The following is a 25,795-nucleotide window of genomic DNA, read 5'->3' on the forward strand; positions in this document are numbered from 1 at the left end:
GGGAGCAGCCCGTTCTGCCACAACGGGGTATCCCGGGTAAGCCTACCCCACCAGCCAATATGACGTAGAGCCCGGCTCCACACCCGAAACACCACTTGGGTGACTGGTGGCAGTGCCTCTCGCAACGCAGACGCGTAGAGTAGGGTATGTACTGTATGTGGGTCCATGAGGCGCCTCTCCACCGCATACGCCGGGTCCCCCCTATCTCCATACCACCATTCGTTGAGGACCAATAAATGGGAGGCGTAATAATAGGATAAGATATCGGAGGTAGCCAGTCCCCCATCATACACGGACAAAAAGCAAACCTTCAGCGACACCCTGGCCAAACCCCCTTCCCACAAAAAGTGACTCAGCACCGCATTGACCTTCCGAAACCAACTGAGAGGAATCTCATAGGGGTGGTTTTGGAGCTGGTAGAGAAGTCGAGGCAGCGCCACCATCTTAAAGATGGCAGAGCGGCCACAAATAGTGAGAGGCATACGCGCCCAGAGCTTAACATCCCGACATACTTTCTCCCATACCGGCACCACATTGCGCTCCCAGGCGACCGTCGGTACGTCAGTCAGAAAGACCCCCAGATATTGCAGCCCTCCGGCTGCAATCCGCAGAGACGCCGTCCACTCACCCTGTATGTCTCGACCGCCCAGCACCCACAGGGTGGATTTCCTCGGGTTCATGTATAGCCCGGACGTCTCCCCAAAGACCTGCATCATGCGGAGCAGCCGCGGTCCGGTTCTACCGAGATCCGACATGAAGAACAACATTGCCCCTCCCTTTTAAGGATGACCTGCAGTTCAGTTGTGTCCCAGAAAGGCCATCCACATTTCTGGAACGCTGCTGGTTTTATAGGATCATGACCTGTCTGGTTACACAACTTCTTGCACCTTTGCAAAATTCATTGACCGATCCTTTTGCAGCCTAAAAACAACAAAGTACGCGCAACCGGTGTCTACTAATAACACAAGACCAGTGGCTAACAGGGATGTATGCCTATATTATGGCTACCAGGACTGAGACATATGGAGAGATGCTAGGGCACATGTAGCTCCTGCTCCACAAATGGTGAGAAAGAGACAAGACTCTGTGGTGTTCCTGCACCTCATCTTGTTCTTTACCTAGATACACCCCAAAAAAAGCCCCCGCACATATTTTAAATGATTGGAGCAAGTCTGCTTTGCCAGTACAACTACGTCTCAACCACTCCTGAATGATTCCAAAGTAGATACTGCTATGGCTGCTGCCTTGGTGTCTTTGATAATAAGATCACCAAACCTCTGGCAGTTATTAGGAAGCTTCTATTTGCTTAAAGTTCCATGAGCCTACAGCCAAAAAAAGCATACAGTTTTTGCAGAAGAAATTTATATCATCCTCTGAATTGCATCTGAATGCCAACGAATGAAGACAAAATGTCTGGACACATTTCCCCTAAGAAGATGCCTTCTAGATAAAATGTCATAAACCATTGGCCAGGAATTAAATGTATGTTACTTATAATGTTTTAACTCATCCTCCGATCCTCTCTGGCATCCCCTGATAAGAATAAACAATCTTTTGCTAGGTCCTTCCGGTGTGACGTATGGTGCACTGTCTAGGAAACCAAATAGGGCGCAGTTTTTTTAAATCTCTAAGGTCCTATAATGTTTGTAAATGAACCAGGTATTCGTTTCAGCCTGCTGTCACTCGCCACACTGCTTACCTGCTCCTTGTGAGGGCGCCCACACCAGCGTCTCCCTGCCGCCGCCGTAGCTCCCATCAACACGGCCGCTGTGTGCAGGGAGACTACCGCTCCCAGCAACCTTTGCGGGTGGAACCCGCCCACGGAAATTGAGCGCGCTGAAGGCGCATAAAGACAGCGAGAGCCCCCGCGACGCGGGATCGCGCGCGGGTCGGCGCCGGGCTAAGCCCGGGCAAAGGGCGGGCCCTCTGTGGCCCTCAGTGGACGGAAGAGGCCGGGCAGGGCCATCCCCCTTGAGTCCACATACGAAACAGGTAACTACTCTAACCATGGGCAAACGTACTACCAAAACTACATGCAATGTTACTGCCGCCCCTGTTGATTCGTCCACATCAATAGATGCACTGTTGGCTAATGCTCTCACTATGGTTACAAATGAGATCGCTGACACTGAACGAAGAATGTCTTTTGGATTCCCCACCACTACTATTACTACTGTGCCATGTTCACAATCACCTAAGGCTTTATCCAACCCGGACCTCCCCCTCTCCCCCATAGTAACAGTTGTTAAAACAAATAGTAACGTGGACACTCTAAGTATGACCACTGGAAAATCAAGTTCGCGGACTATCGTTGTAACAGATTGCCAAGTGGAGCCAGTACTAGACAAAACGCCACGCTCCAACAAAATCGCAAGAGAGAAACGTTAGAGAGGCCCAGTGAAATGTATAGTAAATAAAAGAAAACAACTAGGTCGATGTAGAAATCAACCAACGCCACAGAGTTTGTGGAATAAAGATAAAGCCAAAGATTGTGAAATAGTAACATTAAGTGCCATTGAGGATTCACTACTCTCCTCATCTCCATTGGACGAAGGATCTGAGAGACTTACTACTCTCACACGAAGATTAGAGCCTCCAACTGCGGACAAAAGTATTTGTAGAGTCTCTATGTTATCCAAGGAGAGTAGCGCTAATACAGTCAGTACCCAGACTGAGGCCACTGATCAAAACTCTTTACCCAAATTCAATGGCAACCTGATAGAAACAATTGTTGATACTATTTTTAAACAAGTCGAAATTCAAATAGTCAAACAATTTAATACTGTTTTTAAGAGACTGGACAAAATCGAAAACCTTGTTAAAAAAGAGGAAATAAAAAGGAAAGGATCTATTAGCTTAGACGTTGTTCGTGGTGACAAAATTATGAGTAAATTAGAAACTTTATGTAAGGATCTGAGGGAGGGGAATCAGAATGTTGCCATTGATTCCAGCCGTGTAAATATGCAAGGTCTTACTGTTGATAAAATTGTGTCACCTAACAGTACCTCTGCTAACATTTTACCTACATTGTCCATGGGCCCTGATCATGACCCCCCTGGTCCAGAAGGAATAGTAACTGGTACCTCTATCCCGGATGCCAAGACCCCGCTAGCCTCCCGAACAGATAGGATAGGTATTACTTTGGAAGACATAAGTACTGGCGGAGGCCCATCAGTAAGTAACAGATCTGCTAATAATCTAGGGCAGTTCCTCAACTTACCCCCAGAATCTTGCCCATATGTTTTAGTGTTAGCTGGTGTACCTGCTCTAAAAGAAGGCCAAAGTGAGTCATGGGTACAACTACATAATAAATGCATTAATTGGCTGACAAAACATAAAGGGGCAAGATGGAACATATCAAATGAAATCATACTAACTCGTAGGGTAAGTTGGGTGGGGCCACAACAGAAAAATATTAGCGGGGATTGTATAGTGATTAACTTTAGACATCCGAACTTTGTGAAATATTTTATGGACACACGTAACATCTATGCCAGTATATCCACTACAATAAGCCTTCACCCTTTGGGCTATTTTTATAGGCCCCCCCACAGACCAATCCAGACAGCCTCTTATACCATCCCTATAGCTAATAGATTCTCTGCCTTATCGGACTTAGAAAGTTTAGACTGACAACCATTAACACCTCCCACTACAGTGGATAAGGTTGTCAGCACAGTGCCTATGGATACGGTTAACTCTACACGCACCAATAAACCTTGTCCAGATAGATTAGTCCTACCACATGTAGCTTGCTCAGACTGTCCCATTATTCCTACTTCCTCTACCATTAGTCCATCAACTGACACTTTAAGCGTCATTAGTTGGAATATTGCAGGGCTCCCAGGTAAGATGAAAATCAAAGAATGGGTTACCTGGATAAGTAACTTTGATGTGGTAATGTTACAGGAAACATGGTGTACATCTACCCAATTGTTGGAGGGTTTCTTTTGCCACAATTTTATTGTACCAACCCCTGCTTCGGGACGGCCAAGTGGCGGCCTATCTATCTGGGCAAAAATTTCTAAGGATACGAAAATTGAACCTCTAAATGTAGTTAGTAAAAATCTGGTAGCTGTTAAATATGTTGCAAGGTTAAAGATTTGTTTTATAAATTTTTATAATAATGATTTTGTCAACCATCCTAACCCCACCTTTCTAGAATTGTTTAAGTTTATCGATGATGTTGTGGATGGTGAAAAATATGGTTTATTCGATGGTATTTGTGTTGGCGGAGACTTTAATGCTCATATTTATACTACATCTCCGCCTTGTAGACGAGGCTCGGAATTGTTGGATCTTTTACAAAGTAGGGATCTAGATGATGTCATGGGCCATTCTGGAATTAATGAGGGAAAGGCACCGGCCCCCACGTATATTGGTCGTGGTTCTTCAACCACGATTGATTATATGTTTACCTCTTCCCCCCCTTAGTGAAGTGTTAATTAAATCTAAGGTTGTTAGTAGCCCATACAGTGACCATCTACCACTAGTAATTCATCTTAAATCTATTAAAAAGCCTGTAGGTCGATGTGAGGTCGGAGTCCAAAATATTAATGTATCCACTGATAGACTAAGAATCATCTGGAGAGGGATTAATAACCGAGAGATCTTAACCAATGTAATTAAGAACAATCCCCTTTTGGTTTCCAACTGCCTAACATTTGGTGGCCCTGATATTACTAGATCCTTTTGTGATCTATGTGCAGTAATAAAAAGGGCTATTTCTAGACCGGTAATAGAACATAATATAAACACTCAAAGATGGTTTGATACCAATTGTTCCAGGGCTAATAGAGAACTTAGGAAAGCTCTTGAAGCTAAACCCCGAGATATTTCCCTTGTCAGTTCATTACGTTTTAAATATAAACAGGTTTTAAAAACCAGAACTGAAGAGCTCCTAATAAGCCATTGGGATAATCTCACTAAAACAACTGCCCTAAAAGACACTACCGGCTTCTGGAAAGAAGTAAAAAGTTTGAGAGCCCTGGGTAGTAACATCACCCCGATAAATTGTAATATCACAGGTGATTCATGGGTCAGCCATTTTTCTAAGCTCTATGCTACAGCTGGGAATTCTTCTGAGGACACTTTCCCAGATGATACCGTAGTCATTACACTAGAGGAGGTGGAGGAAGCCATCGCAAATAGTGCTGGTAACAAGGCCCCCGGCCCGGATGGTTTGTCCATCGACCAGATAAAATCAAATACATGGTTTTGGGCCCCCCTACTTTGTAATCTTTTTAATAATTTAGGTAAGGAAACTATCCCTCCCACATGGTCTTGTAGTACCATTGTGCCTATTTTTAAAAAGGGAAATAGGATGGACCCGGGGTGTTATCGTCCAATATCTTTGATCGACAACACCCTGAAGGTCCTTGGTAGGGTCTTGTTTGACAAAATAAGCACTTGGGCAGACGAAAACTCCATCATCCACCGTTGCCAGCTTGGCTTTCGGAGCAAGCTTGGGACGGTGGAACAATGTCTAAACCTTAACCTCATAATGGCCAAATATACGAGAGCTAAACGATCTCCTCTGTATTTTGGCTTTATGGACCTAAGTTCAGCGTTTGATTTCGTTAATCGCTCTCGCTTGTGGTCCATTCTTTTAAATTATGGTTTAGACGAACCCCTAGTTCACTTTTTGGCCAATCTTCATCGTAACTTGAAAGCCCGAGTTCGTTTAAATAATGATGGTGAGGTTTCAAATGAGATTTTAATTGGCAAGGGGGTAAGACAGGGCTGTGTCTTGGCCCCCTTGCTTTTTATCTTATACATCAATGAATTAACTCACTCCCTGTGCAATTCGACAAAGGACGTTCCAATTATTAATAAGAAACCTATCCCGGCGTTACTCTACGCTGATGACGCGGTCCTTATGGGCCGCACCCCGAATGCTCTGCGTATTTTAATAACGGGATTCGTTAATTATATGTCCGATCTTGGGCTGTGCACTAATTTTAACAAATCGTTTATCATGACTTGCGGACCTAAAAATTATAAAATCCCGAAGATTGTGATAGGTCCAAACATTTTAAAAAGCACATGCACTTTCCCCTATCTGGGTCTCTTATTCTCTAATAGTGGTTCGTGGCAACCACACGTGGCGATGGGGAGAAATAAACTTTCAAAATCGATTAATTCTATCACCTCCCTACGCCAACCGCGCCAGGCTGATGTGGTTCTTAGCCTATTGCAAATTTATCGCACCCAATGTCTCCCAACTGGCACATATGGTGCAGAAGTTTGGGGGTTTTCAAATTGTAAACCAATACAGAGCGAAGAGAACAGATTCTGTCGAAAAATCCTGGGGGGAGTTATTAGTGCACCGACCTTTGTATGTCACAATGAATTAAAATTAAAATATGTTGAGGATTTTATTAGAGCGAGACCTGCATTATTTTGGTTAAGGATATGGCAAAACTCGGCAGCCTCATTGACTCGTGAGATTATTTTAGACTGTCTGAAAAGTGATAATGTAGCCCTAATCCCATGGATTAATGCGGTAGAGAGCAGCCTTAAGAGCGTCAATTACGGTTACCTGTTCACATATCCGGATAGGATTGACGCCTCTCATAAAAATTTGGTGAGAAGAGCACTCTATCAGCATTTCCAGAATGAAAGGGAAAGAGCAGTTTTTGTGAAACAATCCACAGTCGACTATTTATCAATCCAGGAATCTCATACTGAATCCCCGAAGTCCCCCCAGCCTTATTTATGTAAAAAACTGGGTAGATGGACCAGATGTTTATTATTTAGATTCAGGGACAGGAGCATTATAAATCTCATCTGCTTTCCACTGGGTTATAATAAAAATTTGGAAAATCTACATTGTCCTTGTGACCGCGGTGGAACCCAGAGTATGCCCCATTTTATCTTCGGCTGTGGATTTTATATGAAATTCACAAGACATTATCTAATACCATACTGCAAGAAATATGATTTGCTCAGCCACAACCTTGCCTTTAGACACTTTTTAATGCTAGGATCTGATGAATTAATTTTTAGAGTTAGTAGCTTTCTTAAAGCCATTGTATGCTCACGCAGGTCGTTGAAGATTGATTAGTTCTGTTTAAATATTCACTTTGCACTTTAAAACATGTCTTGCCGGATTTTAATACATTTTTCAGTCTTATTATTACAAATTTATGAGCCAATTTCTTAAGTATAACCCCATTTATTGCTGTACGATGGCTTATTTTGCACAGCCCAGTTAGTTGGTTTTGTGTTTTCATTGCTGTCTTTTTATAAATTATATTTCTATATGTAATGTCTGACGGCCCAAAATTGTAGTTTTTGATGTGTATATTTTTAAATGTTTGTTTATGTGCTTTTATGGATGGTTGTGAAATCCGAATAAAGTCTATTTAAAAAAAAAAAAAAAAAAGAACCAGGTATCAAGTGTGACTGTGGCGTCAAATCATTCTCCGCAAGTCATCTATTCTACATACTTTAACGTAATTGTGAACTAAGCAATGAAGTAGCTCGCTTTTAGCTAGTCATTCTGTACAAAAGGAACTTGAAACAACTGCTCTGCTCTGGGAGTCACTAAGTAGAATTTCGATAGGATGTCCCCCTAGCCAAAGCCTGTACAAACAGACTCGAAGCTCTGGGTGTGTGATGCCACGACGAGGAATCCATTCCCACTCTACTCAGATTCTGATAATCTCTGGGAACCCATCTTTTCACACTTGCTTTCCGATGGCTGATTCTTCTTGGTTTCCTTTTTCTCTTTCATGTTGTGGTACTGTGATTTAATGACATCCTACTTTTAAACTACTATTGGTGGTGTATTATTACCACTGCAAGACCCATTGGGTCAGGGTGCGATTTACTAAATGCTGTAAAATAATATATATGATTTGTCCAAAAGAGCTCCAGGAACCTTTTTGTAAAGCCCTAGCCATGTATGATAGCGTATTGCCTTAGCAAACCACTTAGAAAATATAATTTCATGCCTGTTTCTGGTGGTTATTTTACATACTTCGCGTTCATCACTAATTTAATTTATTTAAATATAGCAGATTATTTCAACGGATGTTTCCCGATTGGAAAAGACATTACTCATTCATCACAGTATATGTAGTCATGCCTGTGTGCTCTATTACGGTGTTGACTGAGGGCCAGATGTACGACTGTTTTTTGCAGTCGCAAAAGGGTATTCAACTCTTTTGTGACTGCAAAAAACGCTGGTGGTATGTACCAACGCTTTTTTGCGTGTCACAGACTTGAAAAATAGCGTTTGCGACTTGCTATTAGGAAGGGGTGTGCCAAGGGCATCCCTTCCTAATAGCGCGTTCAAGTGGTATGTACCATTGTTTGTGACCGCATTTGCAGTCGCAAAACACACAGTTTACCACCTACTTCAAGTAAGTGTTAAACCATTTGCAAACGGGAAAGGGTCCCCTCAGGGACCCCTTCCCCTTTGTGAATAGGTGCGAAAATATTTTTTAAGAGCAGACAGTGGTCCCAGGGACCACTGCCTGCCCTTAAAAAATGAAACGGAAAAGTTTCATTTTTCCTAGACCTGGTCTGCTGACCCCAGCAGGCCACCATCCCTGTGAGTCCTAGCCATTCCCAATAGGGTCGTGAATTGCGAGTGCCTAATGAATATTGATGAGGCATGCAATTTGCAACCCCATTGGGAATCGCAAAGTGTCTGAGACACTGTTGTACATTGCATTTTGAGAGTCGCAAATTGCGAGTCTCAAAGCGACGCAATTTGTGAGTCGCAAAATGCAAGCGTAGTACATCTGGCTTATTGTAGTTTGCCTTCACCATTGTTGTTCATACAGCCGCATAAATAATCCATAGCTGGTCCGTTAACTACCACCACATTGATCTGTTCACCTCTTCTATGTTCAATGTACAATCTTTGAAATCTTATAGGTACTAAATAATATTAATATCAGTAACCATAATAATAATACTCTGTATATCCAGAATGAGCCAGCTTGAATGTTTCTAGCATTCTCACCACCTGATGTGTCCTACCTTTGAATGAGTTTCTGCCTCTGTTTGGAGCTCCCATTGTAGACTTCAATGTCTAGGTCAGCGGTGCAGAAACTTTTTGATTTCCGTCACCACTGGAAGTCGGGGACCCTGCCCGGCCAAAGCAATTTTTACGATTTGAACCTCAAAACAATACACAAAAAGATATGAAGAATACTTCAAATTTTGAAATATTTTAATAAAGTCACCGACCATAAAATATACAGAAATTCTCATTTTAATAGTTGTATGGAGCTTTTGAAAATGTGTTTTTATTTCTAAAAGACTAAGCTATAATATAGACGCTAGCATAGCACATTGTCTTTTTTGCTCCTAATGCACACCATCTTTTTGTTGGCTCATACCAGGCCAGTTAAGGTCATTATTCTTCCATTCTATATTTAAATCTGTAGATTTATATAACGCGGCTTATCACCTAGATGCTTTCCAGGGGGAGATTAAGTGATTTACCCAGAATCGCAGGATGTTTAACCGATGCCAATACTTAAACCCGGATCCCTAGCTCCCGAGTCTGCAGCTCTGGCCGCTACCTACATCCCTCATTTTGCTATACTCGTGCTACTCCCACAGAAAAAAAATACAATTTCAAATTCATTCACCTTTACAGAGTGTGTTGAAATTTTGATCTATCAAACTTTTTTTTTATTTTTGTAATGTTGTAAACCCATGAGTAGACGTCTTGGACACACAGGTTAAAAGCTGCTTGTCTAGGTCATTGATATGTACGTAGGTATTCACTGCATTTGTCATGGCATTCGGTTTGCTTCGTTTAGGGTACTGCGTAGTAAATGGGATGTTCTTTCTTTAAAATAGTGGAGAGCTTTATCTGGGCACATTGTTTCCATCCCACTAATGAAATAGTGACGTGCTTCTTGCTTGGAGCATTAAAATGCTGCACTCTGGAGTTTGCCTTTGCTTTCATTTAGTCTGGACACTTGGTTAAGGATACTAGGTTGGCTTACAAAAAATGAGTTGTACTTCAGAAACTGTGGGCATGGTTAACTATGTGAACTTTCTATTTATATTTATTATCTTTCATCATCTGGGAGTGTCTGTTTACCGTGACCAGAACATACCATCCAACAATGGATGGGTCTTCTTTAATGCAGCGCCTAGAATCTTTCCTTTTAAAACTACTGCATCAGCCAAGGCTTTTGTACATGGCACAGTTTTCTTTTTTTAAATTTCCTCAATTTCTTTCCGCCACCTATTTCTGTGTTCTTTTTTTAACTTGCCTAATAGAAATCACTTTATCAATGAATGTTTGTAACATCTTCAGTATTGTGAAGCATGCATTGTAATTGTATTTTGTTTATTATTAAACGGGTCTTCCCTATTATGGGACTCCTTTATCTAAGTTGTATTTTACTTCTATTTCAGTTTGTGAATTTGTATTACAGTTGCTATTATTTATTATTTTCTGAGGCCTTGAGATGCTTATGTTGATGGTGATGAAGCCTATGGCAAAATAAAACCCCAAAGTGATATGGGGCAAATTGGCACTAGGCGAGTTTAAAAATGGGTACATTGCAAGAAGGGGCAATTGTGGGAAAAATCATAGCAGGTAGAATAATCTAGCCTTGTATATTCCTTTATGGTAATAATGTGACTTGCATATACAGCTAAACTAAAGCCGTAAAAGTCCTTGAAGGCCTCTTTAAGAGAATTTTTTTTTTAAAGTTTTTTTTACGTTGTAGGTTCAGCACTTGTGTAGCTTTGAAGTATGTGATGTTCCTCTGTGGCATGAGCTTGTCACTCCCACTTACCTTGCTTTTCTTTTTGCTCTGCTCTGTAACCCCATCAATAGCCTGACAAGAGCGTGTCACCCCTCACATCGCCATCAATCATGCGCATGCGCAGCTGGGATGGATCCAGCCCCACGGAGAGGGGCGATTCAGATGCAGTGAGGACCCGTCCTGTGACTCGGAGCATGGGGCATGGCGACAGCACCTGCCTGGCTTCGGAAGTTCCAGCCAGTCCTCTCCGCAGAGCCAAACGACCTCGATTGGTCTCCTCTTGCAGTTCCGTACGTATTGCATTAATACACTGCACTGTCACACAAATTCAATGGAGTATCACACGTAATGGTGTACTAGCAGGTGTCTTCAAAAACAATTAAGGTTAACGAATCTGATTTTAAAAACTAGGTGCTTACCGTGGCAAGCATGAGATGCTGAGCAGTAAATAGCAGTGGCTTGCCAGCTGTCTCTCTCTGCCATCAATGTGTGGCCATCTGCTGGTTTAATCTAGAGGATAAGGTGATGCTGGTCATTCTCATCTTCAGTTGACTGAGTCCTCCTGCACAGGAGGCTTCACCTCAACTATTACGTGCAAGATGCATGAGGTGTCCTCTGGTGGTTGGAATGCAGTTATGTTTGACTTGGAGTCAAAGCATAAAACCTCACGATATCTCTTACAAAACCATTCCAGCCCTCGTTCCTATATCGTCCTTCTATCTACAAATCCACTCTTATCCATTGTCCTTACAAAACTACTTTTGTTCTCCTTTCTGCGAGACTGCAGTGGCATTCCTGCCTACAAATTCACTCTAGTTGTTTTTTTTTTGTTTTTTTTAAACTCCAGCCTTCCCCCTACAAAATAGTAGCTCAATTTCTTGTACTACAAAAGCAATTTAACCTTCATCTTACAGCCTTATATAACATCTCTGTTACAGTCAACCACCCCAGCCCATTTCACAAAGTTAGTGCATTCCTGTTAAATCCAATGTAGCCGAAAACACACAGTCCTCACTATACAAAGCCACTTCAGTAAGCCTCACCCTACACAACCTCTTTAGCCCTCATCCTAATGAAACATAGCTCCATTCTAAATGGCCACTCAAATTTCACACTATTAAACCTTTCAGAACTATTTCTTTCGGATTGTATAAAATAATTCTAAATCACCGCGACTTTACAGTGTGAGTCTCTTTAGAGATACATTTTGCCTATTATTGCAGCATCTAGTGCTTAGGCCCAGACACTGGTTATAAAGTTAAAACGTCTTTCTTGTGGGCATCGACCATAGGTGAAGTTGAAATTATTTTTTAAAACAGTCAAGGACAGAAGAAAGAAAAAGCATGGTCAAGGAACCATGAGAAGAAGAAATTCAAGATTTCGAGGATGCTGAAAGAAGACATTGAGAATCAACAGTGATTTCACAAAGGACCGGAGTTCATCCACGAGTTAACACCAACTACAAAATGTCACCACAATTCCAATCAACACCCAAAGTAGATCTATTTTTCTTGAAACATTTCGACCGCAGGGGTTGAGAGTGCCATCCAACCAAAGAACTTAAAGACAAAGCAGGAATAAATGTGGTCACATTGTTATAGCACAGGCCTAAGATTTTTCCCTTAAGGTCCGGGTCTGTCCTCAGGAGGCTACTCTGATATGATAGGAGAAACTGAAGAAGCTCATGGAGGTCAGTAAGAGTCAGACGTGAAGATTCGGCACCAGAAACAAATCAAAACACCATGTCTGTGACAAAAAAAAAATATCATGACACCGAAAAAGCCCAATCCTACAATGCCTCGGAAGAAAAACCTCTTGGCACTTGTGGGATTGTTGGAGTCAGGGGTAAAAAACATAATCTGCACTGAAGAATAAAAAAACACTCTGCCCTCGAGGGGAAGCAAATAGAAAAAGAAGCCCTTTACGTTGTGGTAATCGACACCAGGGTGGACGAACTTTCATGCTCCTGCTTAGATCAATAAGGGCAGTCATGATCAAGCAAGATCTAAAGGTAAAAGCACATCCCTATCTCCTTGAAGTAAGAGTGGCTCTGCACCCAATGTCGTAGCTATCAATGCCTAAAAGAGTAAGCAATGCCCCTAAGCCGAAGGCTGTTCAGTATGGTTAAAAGTTAGTGGGGTAGTTGAGGTGGAGTGGGGTGGGATGAATTGGGTAGTGTGTACTGGGGTGAGGTAGATTTGAGTGGGCTAGAGTCTAGTAGGGTGGGATATATTGGAGTGGAGAGGGTAGATTGGGTTAGAGTAGCATAGGGTATAGTGGAGAGGAAACCGTACAGGAGGGTGAAAAGTATTCTCAACCTGCATCATTTGAACCACAGCAGGCACAGGAAGAGGAAAACCTATATTTTGAGAAAGACATTAAACAGCTTGTTCAAGAATACTCACTGATGAGGACATATGGCTGAACTTTGCTGCAGACTTCTCCCAGGTGGAGATGGACACTTAGCCATCTAAACCATCTTCTCCACATGATTTACCCTTTTATAATGAAGATTGCTTATTGTATCTAAAATTAGAAAAGGAGCAAAAGCACCAGCCTCTACTGGTCCTCCTCGAGATAAAGACCACAAATGACTAGATGCTGTCAGAAGGAACATGTAAATAGAGGAACCAATACAATGTCTCCTGGAAGAATCCTGAAAAAAAGGGATAAAACAATCATTCAAGTAGAAAAGGCAACCTCAAATGAAGGCTTAAAATCTGCCCTGCAAAAATGTGCACATACACAACAGCCAAAAGGTATGCCTGGCTCAAAATACAGCCTTTCAAGCCCTGAAGTACAGATAACCTAATTGATACACCATTTACAAGGAAGAATTTAGTCAGAAGAGTTTGGGGTGACTGCCTGGAAAAGATAAACACGCGTCGGTAAAGCCAGTCGGTCTCGCCTATGCAAGAGCTATTGGCTTTGGCAATGTGTTTTAGCCATGTTGTACATCAATATGGCTGCTGTTCGGCATGGTTAAAAGTTAGTGGGATGGGATGGTTTGGGGTAGTGTGTACTGGAGTGGGATAGAGTGGAGTGGGATAGAGTGGAGTGGGATAGAGTGGGGTAGAGTAAAGTGGGGTAGAGTAAAGTGGGATATATTGGAGTGGGTTAGATTAGTGGATAGTGGAGTGAAGTGGGGTACAGTGGTGTGGGTAGATTGGGATAGAGTTGAGCGGGGGAGATTGGAATGGACTGGGGTAGATTGGAGTGGAGTGGGGTAGATTCCAGCAGGATGGAGTGGGGTAGATTGGGATGGGGTAGAGTATTGTAGATTACCGTGGAGTGGATTGGGGCGGGTAGCTTGGAGTAGGGTAGATTGAGGAGGAGTGTGGTGGAGTGGGTTAGAATGGAGTGGAGTGGGCTAGATTGGAATGAAGTGGAGTGAGTTGACTTAGAGTAGATTGAAGTGTGGTGAAGTGGGATAGACTAGGGGAATGTGGTAGATTGGGGTGGTGTGGGTTAGATTAATTAGAGTGGGTTAGATTGGAGTGAGATATATGGGGGTAGATTTGGTGGATTATGTTGGGGTAGTTTGGAGTGAAGTGGAGTAGACTAGACTGGAGCGGGGTGGGTTGGAGCGGAGTAGATAGGAGCATGGTAAATTGGAGTGTGTTAGATTGGATAGGGTAGATTGGAGTTGGGTAGTTTGGTTTAGGGTAGATTGGACTGGAATGGGGTAGATTTGAGTGGCATTTGGTAGATTAGAGTGAAGTGATTGGGGTAGAGAGGAGTGGGGTAGATTGAGGTTGAGTGGTTTATCTGGATACATTGGGATAAAGGGAGATTGATTGGGAAAGAATGGGGTAGATTAGGGTGGGGTACATTGGGTGGATTAGAGTAAGGTAAATAGAAATGGTGTGAGGTAGATTGGAGTGGAATAGGGTAGATTGGGGTAGATTCAAGTGGGGTGGAGTGGGGCAGATTTGGGTAGAGTGGAGTAGAGTGAAGTTGGATGGATTTGGTTAGAGTGGAGTGGGGTAGATTTGGGGGATGTGAAGAAGAGTGGAGTGGAGTGGAGTAGAATAGAGTGGAGAAGAGCAGAGCTGGATAGATTGCAGTGGAGTTTGGAGTGGGGTCATATAGAATGGAGTGGGGTACATTCGAGTGGAGAGTAGGTTGGACAGGATTCAGATATATTGTCGGGGAGTGGGTCAGATCGAGGTACATAGGAGTCGGATGGTTGGGGTAGATTGGCGTGTGGTAGATTGGAGTGGGGTAGTCTGGGCTAGATAGGAACAGAGTGAGTTAGAATTGAGTGGAGTGCAGTATATTGGAGTAGCATAGATTGGACTGGGGTGGCGTTGAGTGGGTTAGATTGAGTGGAGTGGCGTAGTGTCAAGTAAAGTTTTACTGCACACAAAGGATAATGTGTGCAAATACCATCACCTAGTGTATTGATGTGTTTTTATCGTATTCAAATTATTTGTTGTCACCACACTTCAGAATTATATAGAAAATATGCTTCATTTGTACTAATTATGATATAGTAAGAAACATCAGCACAGTTCATTTTTAGTTGTGTGCTAGGAAAAAAAAAAAAGAACATCACTTCTTGTCATACATGGGTACTCAGCAGGATTGTCACATAAATTCACTTTGAAGTCTGAAAAAGTAAAATAAACACCAAGCTCCCTGGAAGACTCAGCATGACATTTGGCCCCTGTTTTTGAAAGCCCAGCAAATGTGAGAAGATGAGAACAAGATTTAAAGGCCTGTTTACAGATAATGAGTTTGTGGAAGAATACAGTAAACACGGTTCAGGCAACGGGAGGGACGAACCGAACCTGGACAGCATAAAGCACATAAAGCTAACAAATGGAAAGCCAGAAGTTGTGAGTTACAAACCACAAAACCAATGGTAAGTGACAGGTGGAATGCATACCAAAGTTAACTTTCTGAAAGTCCCCAAGATGTCTTTAGCAAACCAGACAGCTGCGCAGTCTGGTAGGCTGCAACCTAAACAGTGCACCTTTAAAATCCCCGAGAACTTCAGGCTCTTCGCACTCCAAGATTTGGAGTGGAAAGGCTATGCTCGATAGGAGCTAGAGAATTGGGCCATAGAAAAACAAATAATTCCCTATTTCCAAACAGGCTTTCAAAAAGGCTGCAACATTGATGACAATCTAATATGGTTAACATTGCTGATTGATGGGTTCATGGCGAAAAAGAGTAAACTATTGTACTCCAGAAGCAGTGTAGGTGTGACAGACAACTGTAGAAACTCATCACAAAATAACTATTTATTAATCTTGTGTATTAGACTGAAAACTGCTACTGTTTAATGATAGTACTGTTAAACCCACTACCTGGAATTTATTTTATCACCTTCGTTAGTCTAAAAGGTTCAGGCAGTAATGCCAAAAATTGAATCTGTTACACGCATTTGTAACAATTCTCTGCTGAATGTCTGTAAACTCATTAAGCTATCTTGCAGACTATCAGGATGTGAGCTTCTGACTGCTGAGGAAACACTGGATTTAAGTAGGTGTTATTCGATTTATTGTAGTGAAGTTGCTCGGACATGTAGCATTACTTCATACCCCTTCTTAAAGTCTCTTTTCCTCTTCTCATGTCCCAGTCTTGTAAGAGAAGCTTGTTGCTTATTGAGGCCCGAATTAGTCCTTCTCTGGATGGTATTTATAGAAATCCAGAAGGGATAGAATGTAATCAGTAACTACATCTTATCGATACAACAGTCTTATCCCCAAAGCCAACCATATTGTCCCCACACCCTCCTCTGAGGCCTCTGTATGTCACACTTCCCTAAGGAGATAGCAGGTGATGTGTAAGATCATCCTTCAGAAACTGCTGTCTTCTCAACAACTGGTGGGAAGGTAGGGGTTTTATAGTGATCCATCCCTGTTACTCCTTCCCTTTTGAGTCCCCATATTTCCTGGGTGGTTCTTAACTTTATTCCTTGTCCCCTTCCTGTTAGTCTTTGAGTGTCCCCATCCACGTCTACTGTTAAGAGAGACTCCTTCCTGGTTGGGACTAGGCCGGTGTTCACCATGGCAGCCCATCTGGTGACCCCTACTGGTTTTCTTCCATTGGCATCGTGAGTCACAGCTAGAGATAAGGGATGGGGTCTTACAGTGGTTAGTGAGATGATCCTCTGTCCTCCAAATCCACTGCCACACGTCAGGGAGACCAGAAAAGTGAGGTACTGAGCTTTGGGTTACCACAGATCTGTTGATGGTCACGGTCTTCTGTGGTGGTGGAGAGCTGCCTTACAGTTCTTCTCATTGGGGGGTTAAACTTGCGCCCTATGGGCGTTGCGCGCCTGCCCAGGTATGAAGTAGGCCCCACTCCCTACAAGGCCTTGGTGTGAAAGCCATCCCAACTAAAGTTTTCAGGGGCAGAGCTATATCTTCGGGGACGAGGGTGATCTCACTGCCCTCTGCTCGCACTAGTCGCCACACAGACAGACGGGAGTCAAGGGCCGTTGAGATACCAGGACAGGTGAGGGTGTGTTGGATTAGATAGGGTAGGCCACGCTCAGCCTAACCTGACTGGCTTTGCACCAACCCTCTTGAGCTTTCAGTGGCCAAATCTCCAACTTCTCACATGATTTGCATAATTTCCTTTGCTGTCGTGATTTTTCTTATTAAAAACACCCTCTTTCTGCTTCTCAGGACACGTCTGTCAGGCAGTGCTTTGACCCTCTTTCTCAACATCGAGACTGGTGTCCGTGGGTGAACGTGCCCCAAGAGGCGGAAACACGTGAGGTTGGGAATGGTGACCAGCAGCAAACCTCCAGGAAAGCCGAGCCGGGCTGGCGGGAGGTGCTGGCCGGTCTGCTCGCCATCGGTAAGGCCAACGGCGCCTTGAAGAGAGACAGGACGGTGAGAATCCGATTCCCGACTTTGTGTTCAGCATGATGGTTACCCTGTCAAACACTCCGAATGCAGCCTCGGTCTGTGGGTTGTTATATATAGCTGCAGCCGCACGGCTCACTGAGATTACTACTTACAGAACCACGTGGCCTCAGATCCCCTTTCACCTTCCACAGGCTGAATCTCCGGCAGATCCCGCTCGCGCTCAGCCTCCGGCTAATCCGCTGTGTACGACGGAGCCTGTCCGAGGCTGCGTGCCAGAGACTGTGTTTCGCTCATGTGTTCATTTTCTATGCCGAGTCTCTCGGTTTGACTAGTTCTTAGATGTTTTGATGGTTGTTTTTTTCCTGATCTATTTCTCTGAATGTGTCCTTTGTTTATCAGAGGAACTCCTTCTCTGCCTGTGGTTTTCTGATGTACCCTCTTCGTGTTTGTTTCCCTTATATTCTCTGTGTTAGTGTTTGTCTTTTTTTGTTTGATGGTAGGTTTATCTGATCTATTTTTTTTGATCAGTAGATGGTCTCTTTTTCTGTGCTTGTGTTTGATTGATTACCTCTTTTTATTTTATTTGGGTAGTTTTTCTATTGATTTTCCTACCTTTGTTTCATTGGTGGTCTCTTTTTCTGTATGTTTCTTGGGTGGTGTCTTTGTGTCCATGATGGTGCTTGTGTGTCTGTTTACCTCTGAACTGGTGTCCCCTTTGGAGGAGTTGCAAGTGCATCAACTTGCGTAGCCCCCAAGTAGTAATGGTTTGTGTGCGGTAGGAATGACTTCTTGCCCTACACGCACTCCCCATGCCTACTCAATACCAGTCTGAGCACACCCGCTTCCACTCATTTAGGATGGAACAAGTGATATTGGAATGAAATGACTGGCTGGTCACCTTTACCCTGCGCCATCAGATGAGCCGTGTGTGATCTGTGACCGGCTGCAGGCAGCCACATATGTTGCTTAAATGTCCACTTAAGGAGTGGGACCTCATAAAGGGAGAGTTTTTGTGGTGTTTTCACTCTGCGGCTAGCTGAAAGTGCAGGATTAAAGAGTATCTTCGGCGGCAGAAATGCAGGCATGCAGGAACTGGCTGTGCTTCCCCTCACTAGTCGTTTAGATGTGGTGGTTCCTCAAGTCTTGTATCCCGCCACAGGAAGCCCCTTTCAGGATGCTATCGCTGTGACTTTTTACCACGTGCTAAGCAAGTTACGGCACACTCAAAGCTGTATAAATGTGTTTGCAGAGATGCATGTTCTTAGAATGAGCTATTTCCTGAGAGAAGTTTCCTGAGGATTCCGTTTCTGTGTCCAGCTGTGAATGACCACTCGAATAACTGACTTTCTACCACCGTCCTACATTGGGCAGCACAGGAGACTCTGAGGGGCTGTGTTTAATACTGCTCCAAGTGTCTTTAGTTGTAAACGCCCAGAGGACCAACTCATACTTGTACCTGACCCTCGCTCTCCCCAGTTAATGGACCCAGAGAAGCCACATGACCCACTCTGGGGAAGGGCTTGTTGACTCAGACTGCTAGGTTTACGATGGTCTGTACCCTTTCCTCTTGCCAACGTCAAATGATAGTACATTTTCACTCATTTGAGCAGGCATAAGGCATTTGGGGAGGCCCCCCCCCGCCATCATTTCAGCCATGACCTGAAATAATTTGATTGAGTGCACCTCAGTGCCTGCAAAAGAAGCATGAGTTAGGAGGGGAGGGTAGAACAATGCAAAATAAACGGCCAAACCCTGCACACACGTCCTCGCCACCCCCAAGGATGCTGCTGCCTGTGCAACAAGGGGTTGTCTTCTGCTAAGCTGTTAAAATCCGCTTCCTGTCACCGGGCTGGAGGACTCTTGGTGGACAAGGAGGAGGGCTGGGTTGGACTCTGGATGTCACTTGGTCCCATCCCTGTGTCCTGGATATTGAAGAGCTTCAAAACGATCAAAAGTGCAGGGGGGGCGCCCCCGGTGCCGAAGCATAACCAAATAATGCAGAAAGAAAGTATCCATGGGGCGCATCACTGAGCAGTTGAAAGGGCATTATGAAATTATTTCTTGTATGTATGTAAAATAGTTTTGTGTCATCAATGAAAGTCTTGTATGTTTGTTTTCATTTATGCTGACCCGCTATCATTTTCTTCTTTTTTTTCGGTTCCTATTTCAGACTGTTCCCGAGAAGTCCAGGAAGGTGTTTCGGATATTCCGTCAGTGGCAGGCGATGTGCCCTTCTTGAAATTTAACAGATTTAGAAATCTGAGAATACTCGGAGTTTCTGGAGATTAGACTCTGTCTCCTAGTACTCTATCTAAATAAAAAAAAACTTGTGAGCTCTTCGCCCGTCCTTGCTTACTCCAGCAATGACCAGGTTTGTGGATGGTCTCCAGAGCCACTTGTGTCCCTGGATGCGTGTCTGGGAAGCCCTCCTGAAAACCTTTTCATGTAACTATGACCCTTTAAAGGGACGTTCTCAGTGTGCATGGTTCAAAGGATCGGACAAGGTGGGAATGTGGGTTTGGGGAGGGTGTGTGGCAGTTTTGCCTCTACTGTCTTCAAATGTTGACCTCGAGGTGGGCAAAGGTCATTGTGCCAGAGGCAGACATCTTTTGTACAGCGTGGCGCATCAGGCACAGTGTTATGGGTATCGTGTCTTTTTGGTGATGTTCCATATTAATTCTTTTGTAATAAATATTATTTTACAGTTACGCAGCCGACGTATTTATTGTCTCATTTATTAAAGTTTTTCAACTGCTTGCCCACTGCAGATCTTTTTTTTCTCTTAATCGTCTGTCTCTGTGTAACGAGTCTCTCCAAACTGCGTATTCTGTTCGTCTTTTCATATGCCGTTGTTAAGTATTTACTGCCAACCTTCCATTTCTCCTTCTCAGCGGGTTGGGAAAGGCCTGCAGCCGCACAGAGGCTGGCAAAAGTTTCTCAAACAGTCGACGCGTGAGTTTCTGCTTAAGCTCGGCTGAGTGCTGCCCACTCCCTGTCGCACTAACCTTTCAGCTCTGCTTATCGGAAGGATGCAGGGATTATTGTTTCCTGGTGCTTCCTTTATTCTTGCACTGGTTCCTAAGGCCCCGCCCTCCCTTGGTTCCTAAGGCCCCGCCCTCCCTGTGAGAGGCACTCCTTTATGAGAATGAACTTATTTTTGCTTTAAGTCTCTCAGCACTGCAAGTGAGGAATCCATCAGGTGCATTTCTTGGCAGCTGCCCCCATGCTGTAGCTGTGTTTCTTGTTTGGGGTGTTTCCTTGAAGTCTCCTCTCCTTTCACGCCCCATTACCCCTTCAGGTCGGTCTGCAGTAGACCCTTACTTTGTTTGGTTTATTATAACACAGACATGCACGCCTGAATAGGGCATACGCCAAGCCAAGAATTGCTCCATTCTTTCTCAGAGTCAGTGGGCGACTGGCTGGCCCTTCGGTTGGATGACCGCATCTCCGACCAACGTGCAGAATGTATGGAACACGCTACTTTCAGAGAGGACTGTAGAAATATAATGTTCCCAATACTCAGAGTTGGCTACTGACTCCCAACTCCTCCTTAGAGACTTAGGCTATTCCTGCCTCACTGTAGGAGAGTGGAATCTGACTAATGGTTGCCCCCAACTTTTTGCCTGGTATTGGAGTGGTTTTTGACTAGTCTGGCTGGGATCCTGCTATCGAGGACCCCAGCGTATCTGCTTTCTCCCTAAAACTGATGTGAGTACTCTAGGTACAAACCTAATTGGATGCTGGGCATGCCCTACCAGTCCCTTGTAGATGGTACCCTAGCTACCCAGGGCATGGGTCCCCCAGTAGGCCTACCAGGGCTGCAGCACTTATTGTGCCACCCTGGGACAGCCATACAAACTGACACCACCAGACCACTACTGTAGTCTGGGTAAGGGGGTGCTAGCACATATACTCTCATAGGTCACCCCTATAGCAGGCCTTGGTAATCCTACAAGGCAGGGTGCTGAGGTATGTGTGAGGGGGGACCCCTACATGAGTAGGGCCTCTCTGCAACCTTCGTAAAATCGTTACTGGGTTGTTTGTAGTGTAGCCATACCATATACTCTTAACCGCATTATAAGTCTATTGCGATATCGCGATAACTTGAGAATGGCTACACAGAACCATATCGTGTTTGGTGTCAAACATGTAGGAATCATACCCCCAGTCCAGCCATGGGCATGAGGGTACGATTCCCCCTTGCTAGAAGGGCGATATGGGAAAAGCGGTAGAATTTAGACACCAATTTAAAAGTGCACAAGTTTCACAAAATGGCTACTGCCCGCCACCTACACGACCCTGGCTGGCTGTTGCTGGGGAAAACCCCAGCCTCGCCAGCTGGACAATAGGGCTCCTGTGGCAGGGAGGTGCTAGCATCTCCCCAGACAGGATAATGTGGATTGGAACAGGGTGGGTGCACCAAATGTCCTTTCAGAGTTGCACGTAGGCAGCTGCAGAGACCTAATTCTGCATACACCGCTTGGAACCGGTTCAGGGGCATCCTGCCCCTCGCCCAGGCGGGAAACACACAAAGGGGAGAGGGTGTAGCCACCCTTTCCCGCCTCACCACTCATTAGTGTACACTACTCTGGACACTCCCCTAATCTTGGGGATAAAGGTGAATAACGTGGCCCCAGAGCCTCAGATTAATTTGGAACTTCACAGAACCGACCTTCGACGAGCTGCTGCCCAGCTGACTGAAGAAATCTCCCTTGGGATAAAGGAGTTATCCCCCTGCTTGGCAGGCACCTGAAACACTGCAAGTGACCCGGTTGGAACCTCGCTGCTCCAACGGATTTCGACGACTTCCAGCACCCTTGAGGTGGGTTTCCAGCGCATTCCAGAGGCCAGTGAGTGTGCTCAACGAGTTTGGGCACCGTGGACCGCGTGGGTGCCAAGATCCCCAATACCCCAGGACACCGGCCACCTCTTGCATAGCACACGACCCTGACCAGTGGGGAAGTTGTGCTTTGGCCCGTTTTCGAGACAACCACTCTACAGCAATTGTGACAAAGGACTTTAGAAATATAATGTTCCCAATACTCAGAGTTGGCTACTGACTCCCAACTCCTCCTTAGAGACTTGGGCTATTCCTGCCTCACTTATTCTACTTCTTCCTCAATAGATTCTGCTACCCCCCACCACCCACCCAGCAAGTCTGCACGAGTGGGTCGCGGAGCCTCTAGAATGAGGATGGGAGTGGTGGTGCCAGTCATCCTGCACACAAACTAGTTTCGATAGAGAAGGGACTACACTTATATTCATGTAAGGCAGTACTAGCTTACTCGAGATCTTTGCTATTTGGAGCTGCTTGAAAGCATGATGAAAGAAGGAGATGTGGCGACACAAAGGGACAGATGGGGCAGTGTAGATCCAAAAGTGGTTGACGTCCTTGTTTATGCCAATAACCCTTGTTTTTAAGATGTAACGTCATTGTCACTTCTTTGGTTATGGTTACTTTACTTGGGGGGTTTCTGTCACTTAATTCGTATCACTAGTCACTGAAACAGTATGCACGTTTATATGTTTTTGCATTATAATGAAACTAAATGGCTCGGCTGAGCTGATCTATGTGACTGCAAATAGATTGGGCTTTAGAAGTATTTTTCCAAGTCTTTTTTCAAGGTCTTCAAAATTAAATTCATGACAGATAGGTTCTGGTCTACTCATTCATTTTTAGTTTTTTGTTTGGATTAAATCTACACAGACTTTTCCTGCGAGAACTAAAATAATTGCTTTTTGAAATGAGTTTCATGTGAACAATTTTTATAAATTTAACTTAATACCCAGTTCGCACGGACATGTGGGTTGCTCTTGTTCTTTTGAAATTCATTTTTTTTTTTTTTTAGATTTTTAGCTTATAATGGCAAGCAAGGAGAACATGTTTATTTAATGCACTCTTATATAGTTAGAGAAAAACTAGAATATTTCTGCATGTTTCTACACATTCTGAGTTAGTGCAGCTTTTTTAAAATTCTTTTTTCAAACTGACTTGTATTGAACTGTTTCTAGTATCTGTTCGCAACAAATAACTAACAGGTTTATGATGTGTTTAATTTTGCACTACAGACTTTTTTTTCTTTCAGGTTTGCAAACCTACTCACTCTTTCATATGAAAGAGCTAGGCACCAAGGTTTTAAGTGGTTTGTGGCAAAGGTGTTGGTGTGACTATATATTATATGGGATAAAGTACCCCCTAGCGTACATAAGGATATTGCAAGTCACCTATGTATGTATGTGTGTGAATGTATGTATGTATATATATATGTGTATATTTATAAATATATATATATACACACACGTGTGTGTGTATGTATGTGTATATGTATGTGTGTATACTATGTATATAAATGTGTGTGTGGCATGTGTAGCTGTTGATTAGGTACACATGCTGTGCATACTCTTGCCATCTTGTGTTGGGCTCGGATGTGTGCAAGTTGTTTTTCTTTGAAGAAGTCTTTTCAAGTCACAAGGTACCGTCACTCCAACCACCTGGATCTTCTCTCCCAAAATCGAGGCGCTGTCAGACATCCCAACCCATAACAACTCAGTCTTGCTATTTGGCTCCTGAAGTCCTAGCATTTGGGTACCTTAACCTGCCTGCAGAATGCATGACCTTTCTTAAAGAGGCACTCTTTAAAAAAAATTATACACTGTGAATCGAATAAAGTTTATCATAAAAGCGTAAATACTAAAATGCAATACAGTAAAATGAATAAAATAGATTAAAAAACAAGGTGATAAAAATACAGATACAGTTTTAAGATAAGGCATCAATGATCGGCTCACCCGATAACCATTCCTTAGAAAAATAACAGCCTATAAAAATCATGCGAAAACCATACATATATACAGATTTGGAAGTAGTTGTAAGTATAAAAAAGCCGGTCTTCATTGCTTAAAATTTAGAAATTAAATTAACGGCTTAGTTAAAGAATTCCCCAAATCGGCGTAAAATTTACAAAAGAACAATATATGCATGGTTGATTGTATTCCCAGCTTGTCACTGGGGCAGTGCATTAGTTCACGTGACCAGTTATTAGTATTGGGAAAGCTCGTCAGGCGATGGAAAATATCAAGCCTAAAGCATGTCAGAACAAATCTGTGCTGAGCATTGAGAACGTTAACTAGGTAGGGTTGCATAGAAAAGGTAGTCAAAATCAATTAGTTATAGAAAATAGTAGGTTTAACCAGTTCAGCGGACAACCTCAGTTCCTCCAGTAGAGTTAACCATTCCAGCTTTATCAATTTCCTTGTGTTGTTGCTCAAGGTTTCTGGAATGGTCATAAAATTCGGGGTGGCCAATATCAGATGTAAATTGCTTAATGAACTTTAGGCAATGGATTTTTAGAGGATGCTCTGAACCACAACAATCCTTGGCAATGACACAATTAAGTTCCATATGGTCCGATGACCACATTTTATGCCAAAGCAAAACTGGGTGAACCTTTATCAAGTCTGCTAAATATGATGCACCCAACTCAGAATGACATATAAAATTGGAGCAGCTGTTGGGAAGCGCAAGAAGATTTTTAAAATAAGCATTTTCGAACAGCTGAAGAGACTCAATTTTTACCTATTCCCACAGCTCAGTATCATACATCGCAATGGAGCGGCATTTAGCATTGTAGAGGGTTAACGTTTCTTTTGGCTGTTTAATACCTAGTTTCCTTGAAAAATTGCACAGGGCCATAATTGATTTAACGAATTGTAGTCTTCTGGAACTTACAGCACTTCTCTACTTCCCCTCGCAATCAAATACAATCCCTAGGTTGTTGTTCTTTGGCCTGCTTTCATAACAAAAACTTTGCTATTATTAATTTGTAACCCCTGATTCTGCATATAGTCAACAAATTCGTTGAGGCGCTGCAGGGCCAGCGGGGTGCGAGCCATGAGCACTGCACCATCTGCATAAAGCAGAACCGGTATGGGCCGGTGCCCAACTTGCGGCAGGTCAGACATTTATTAACAAGGGTGCTACCCAAGCTATTAATATACAGATTAAACAAAAATGGAGTGAGTACGCACCCTTGTCGAACCCCTTTTTGGATATTGAAAGGTCAAGTGCATTCACCTGTCAGACCATAGCGGACCCTTGCAGTGCTATTTGAATATAGATATCGAAGAAAGTTAACTACAGTGATATCTGCTCCCATTAAAAAACATAACAGACCAGAGTTGATCATGAACTACGCAGTCGAACGCAGAGGACAGATAAAA

General features: G+C 43.5%; 1 protein-coding gene across 1 annotated transcript in view; it reads left to right on the forward strand.

Annotated features, from left to right (window-relative positions):
- Positions 1-20,283, forward strand: part of ZC3HC1 (zinc finger C3HC-type containing 1) — a 96,020-nt gene extending 75,737 nt beyond the window's left edge. The window contains exons 8-10 of the mRNA XM_085653628.1: positions 10,820-11,038; positions 17,390-17,599; positions 19,746-20,283. Coding sequence (XP_085509754.1) covers positions 10,820-11,038; positions 17,390-17,599; positions 19,746-19,814 — 498 coding nt within the window. The 3' untranslated portion in view covers positions 19,815-20,283. The remainder of the gene's footprint in view (positions 1-10,819; positions 11,039-17,389; positions 17,600-19,745) is intronic.
- Positions 20,284-25,795: the final 5,512 nt, after the last annotated feature.

This window comes from Triturus cristatus, chromosome 4_1 (genome assembly GCF_964204655.1).
Source record: "Triturus cristatus chromosome 4_1, aTriCri1.1, whole genome shotgun sequence".
Classification (NCBI taxonomy): Eukaryota; Metazoa; Chordata; class Amphibia; order Caudata; family Salamandridae; genus Triturus; species Triturus cristatus.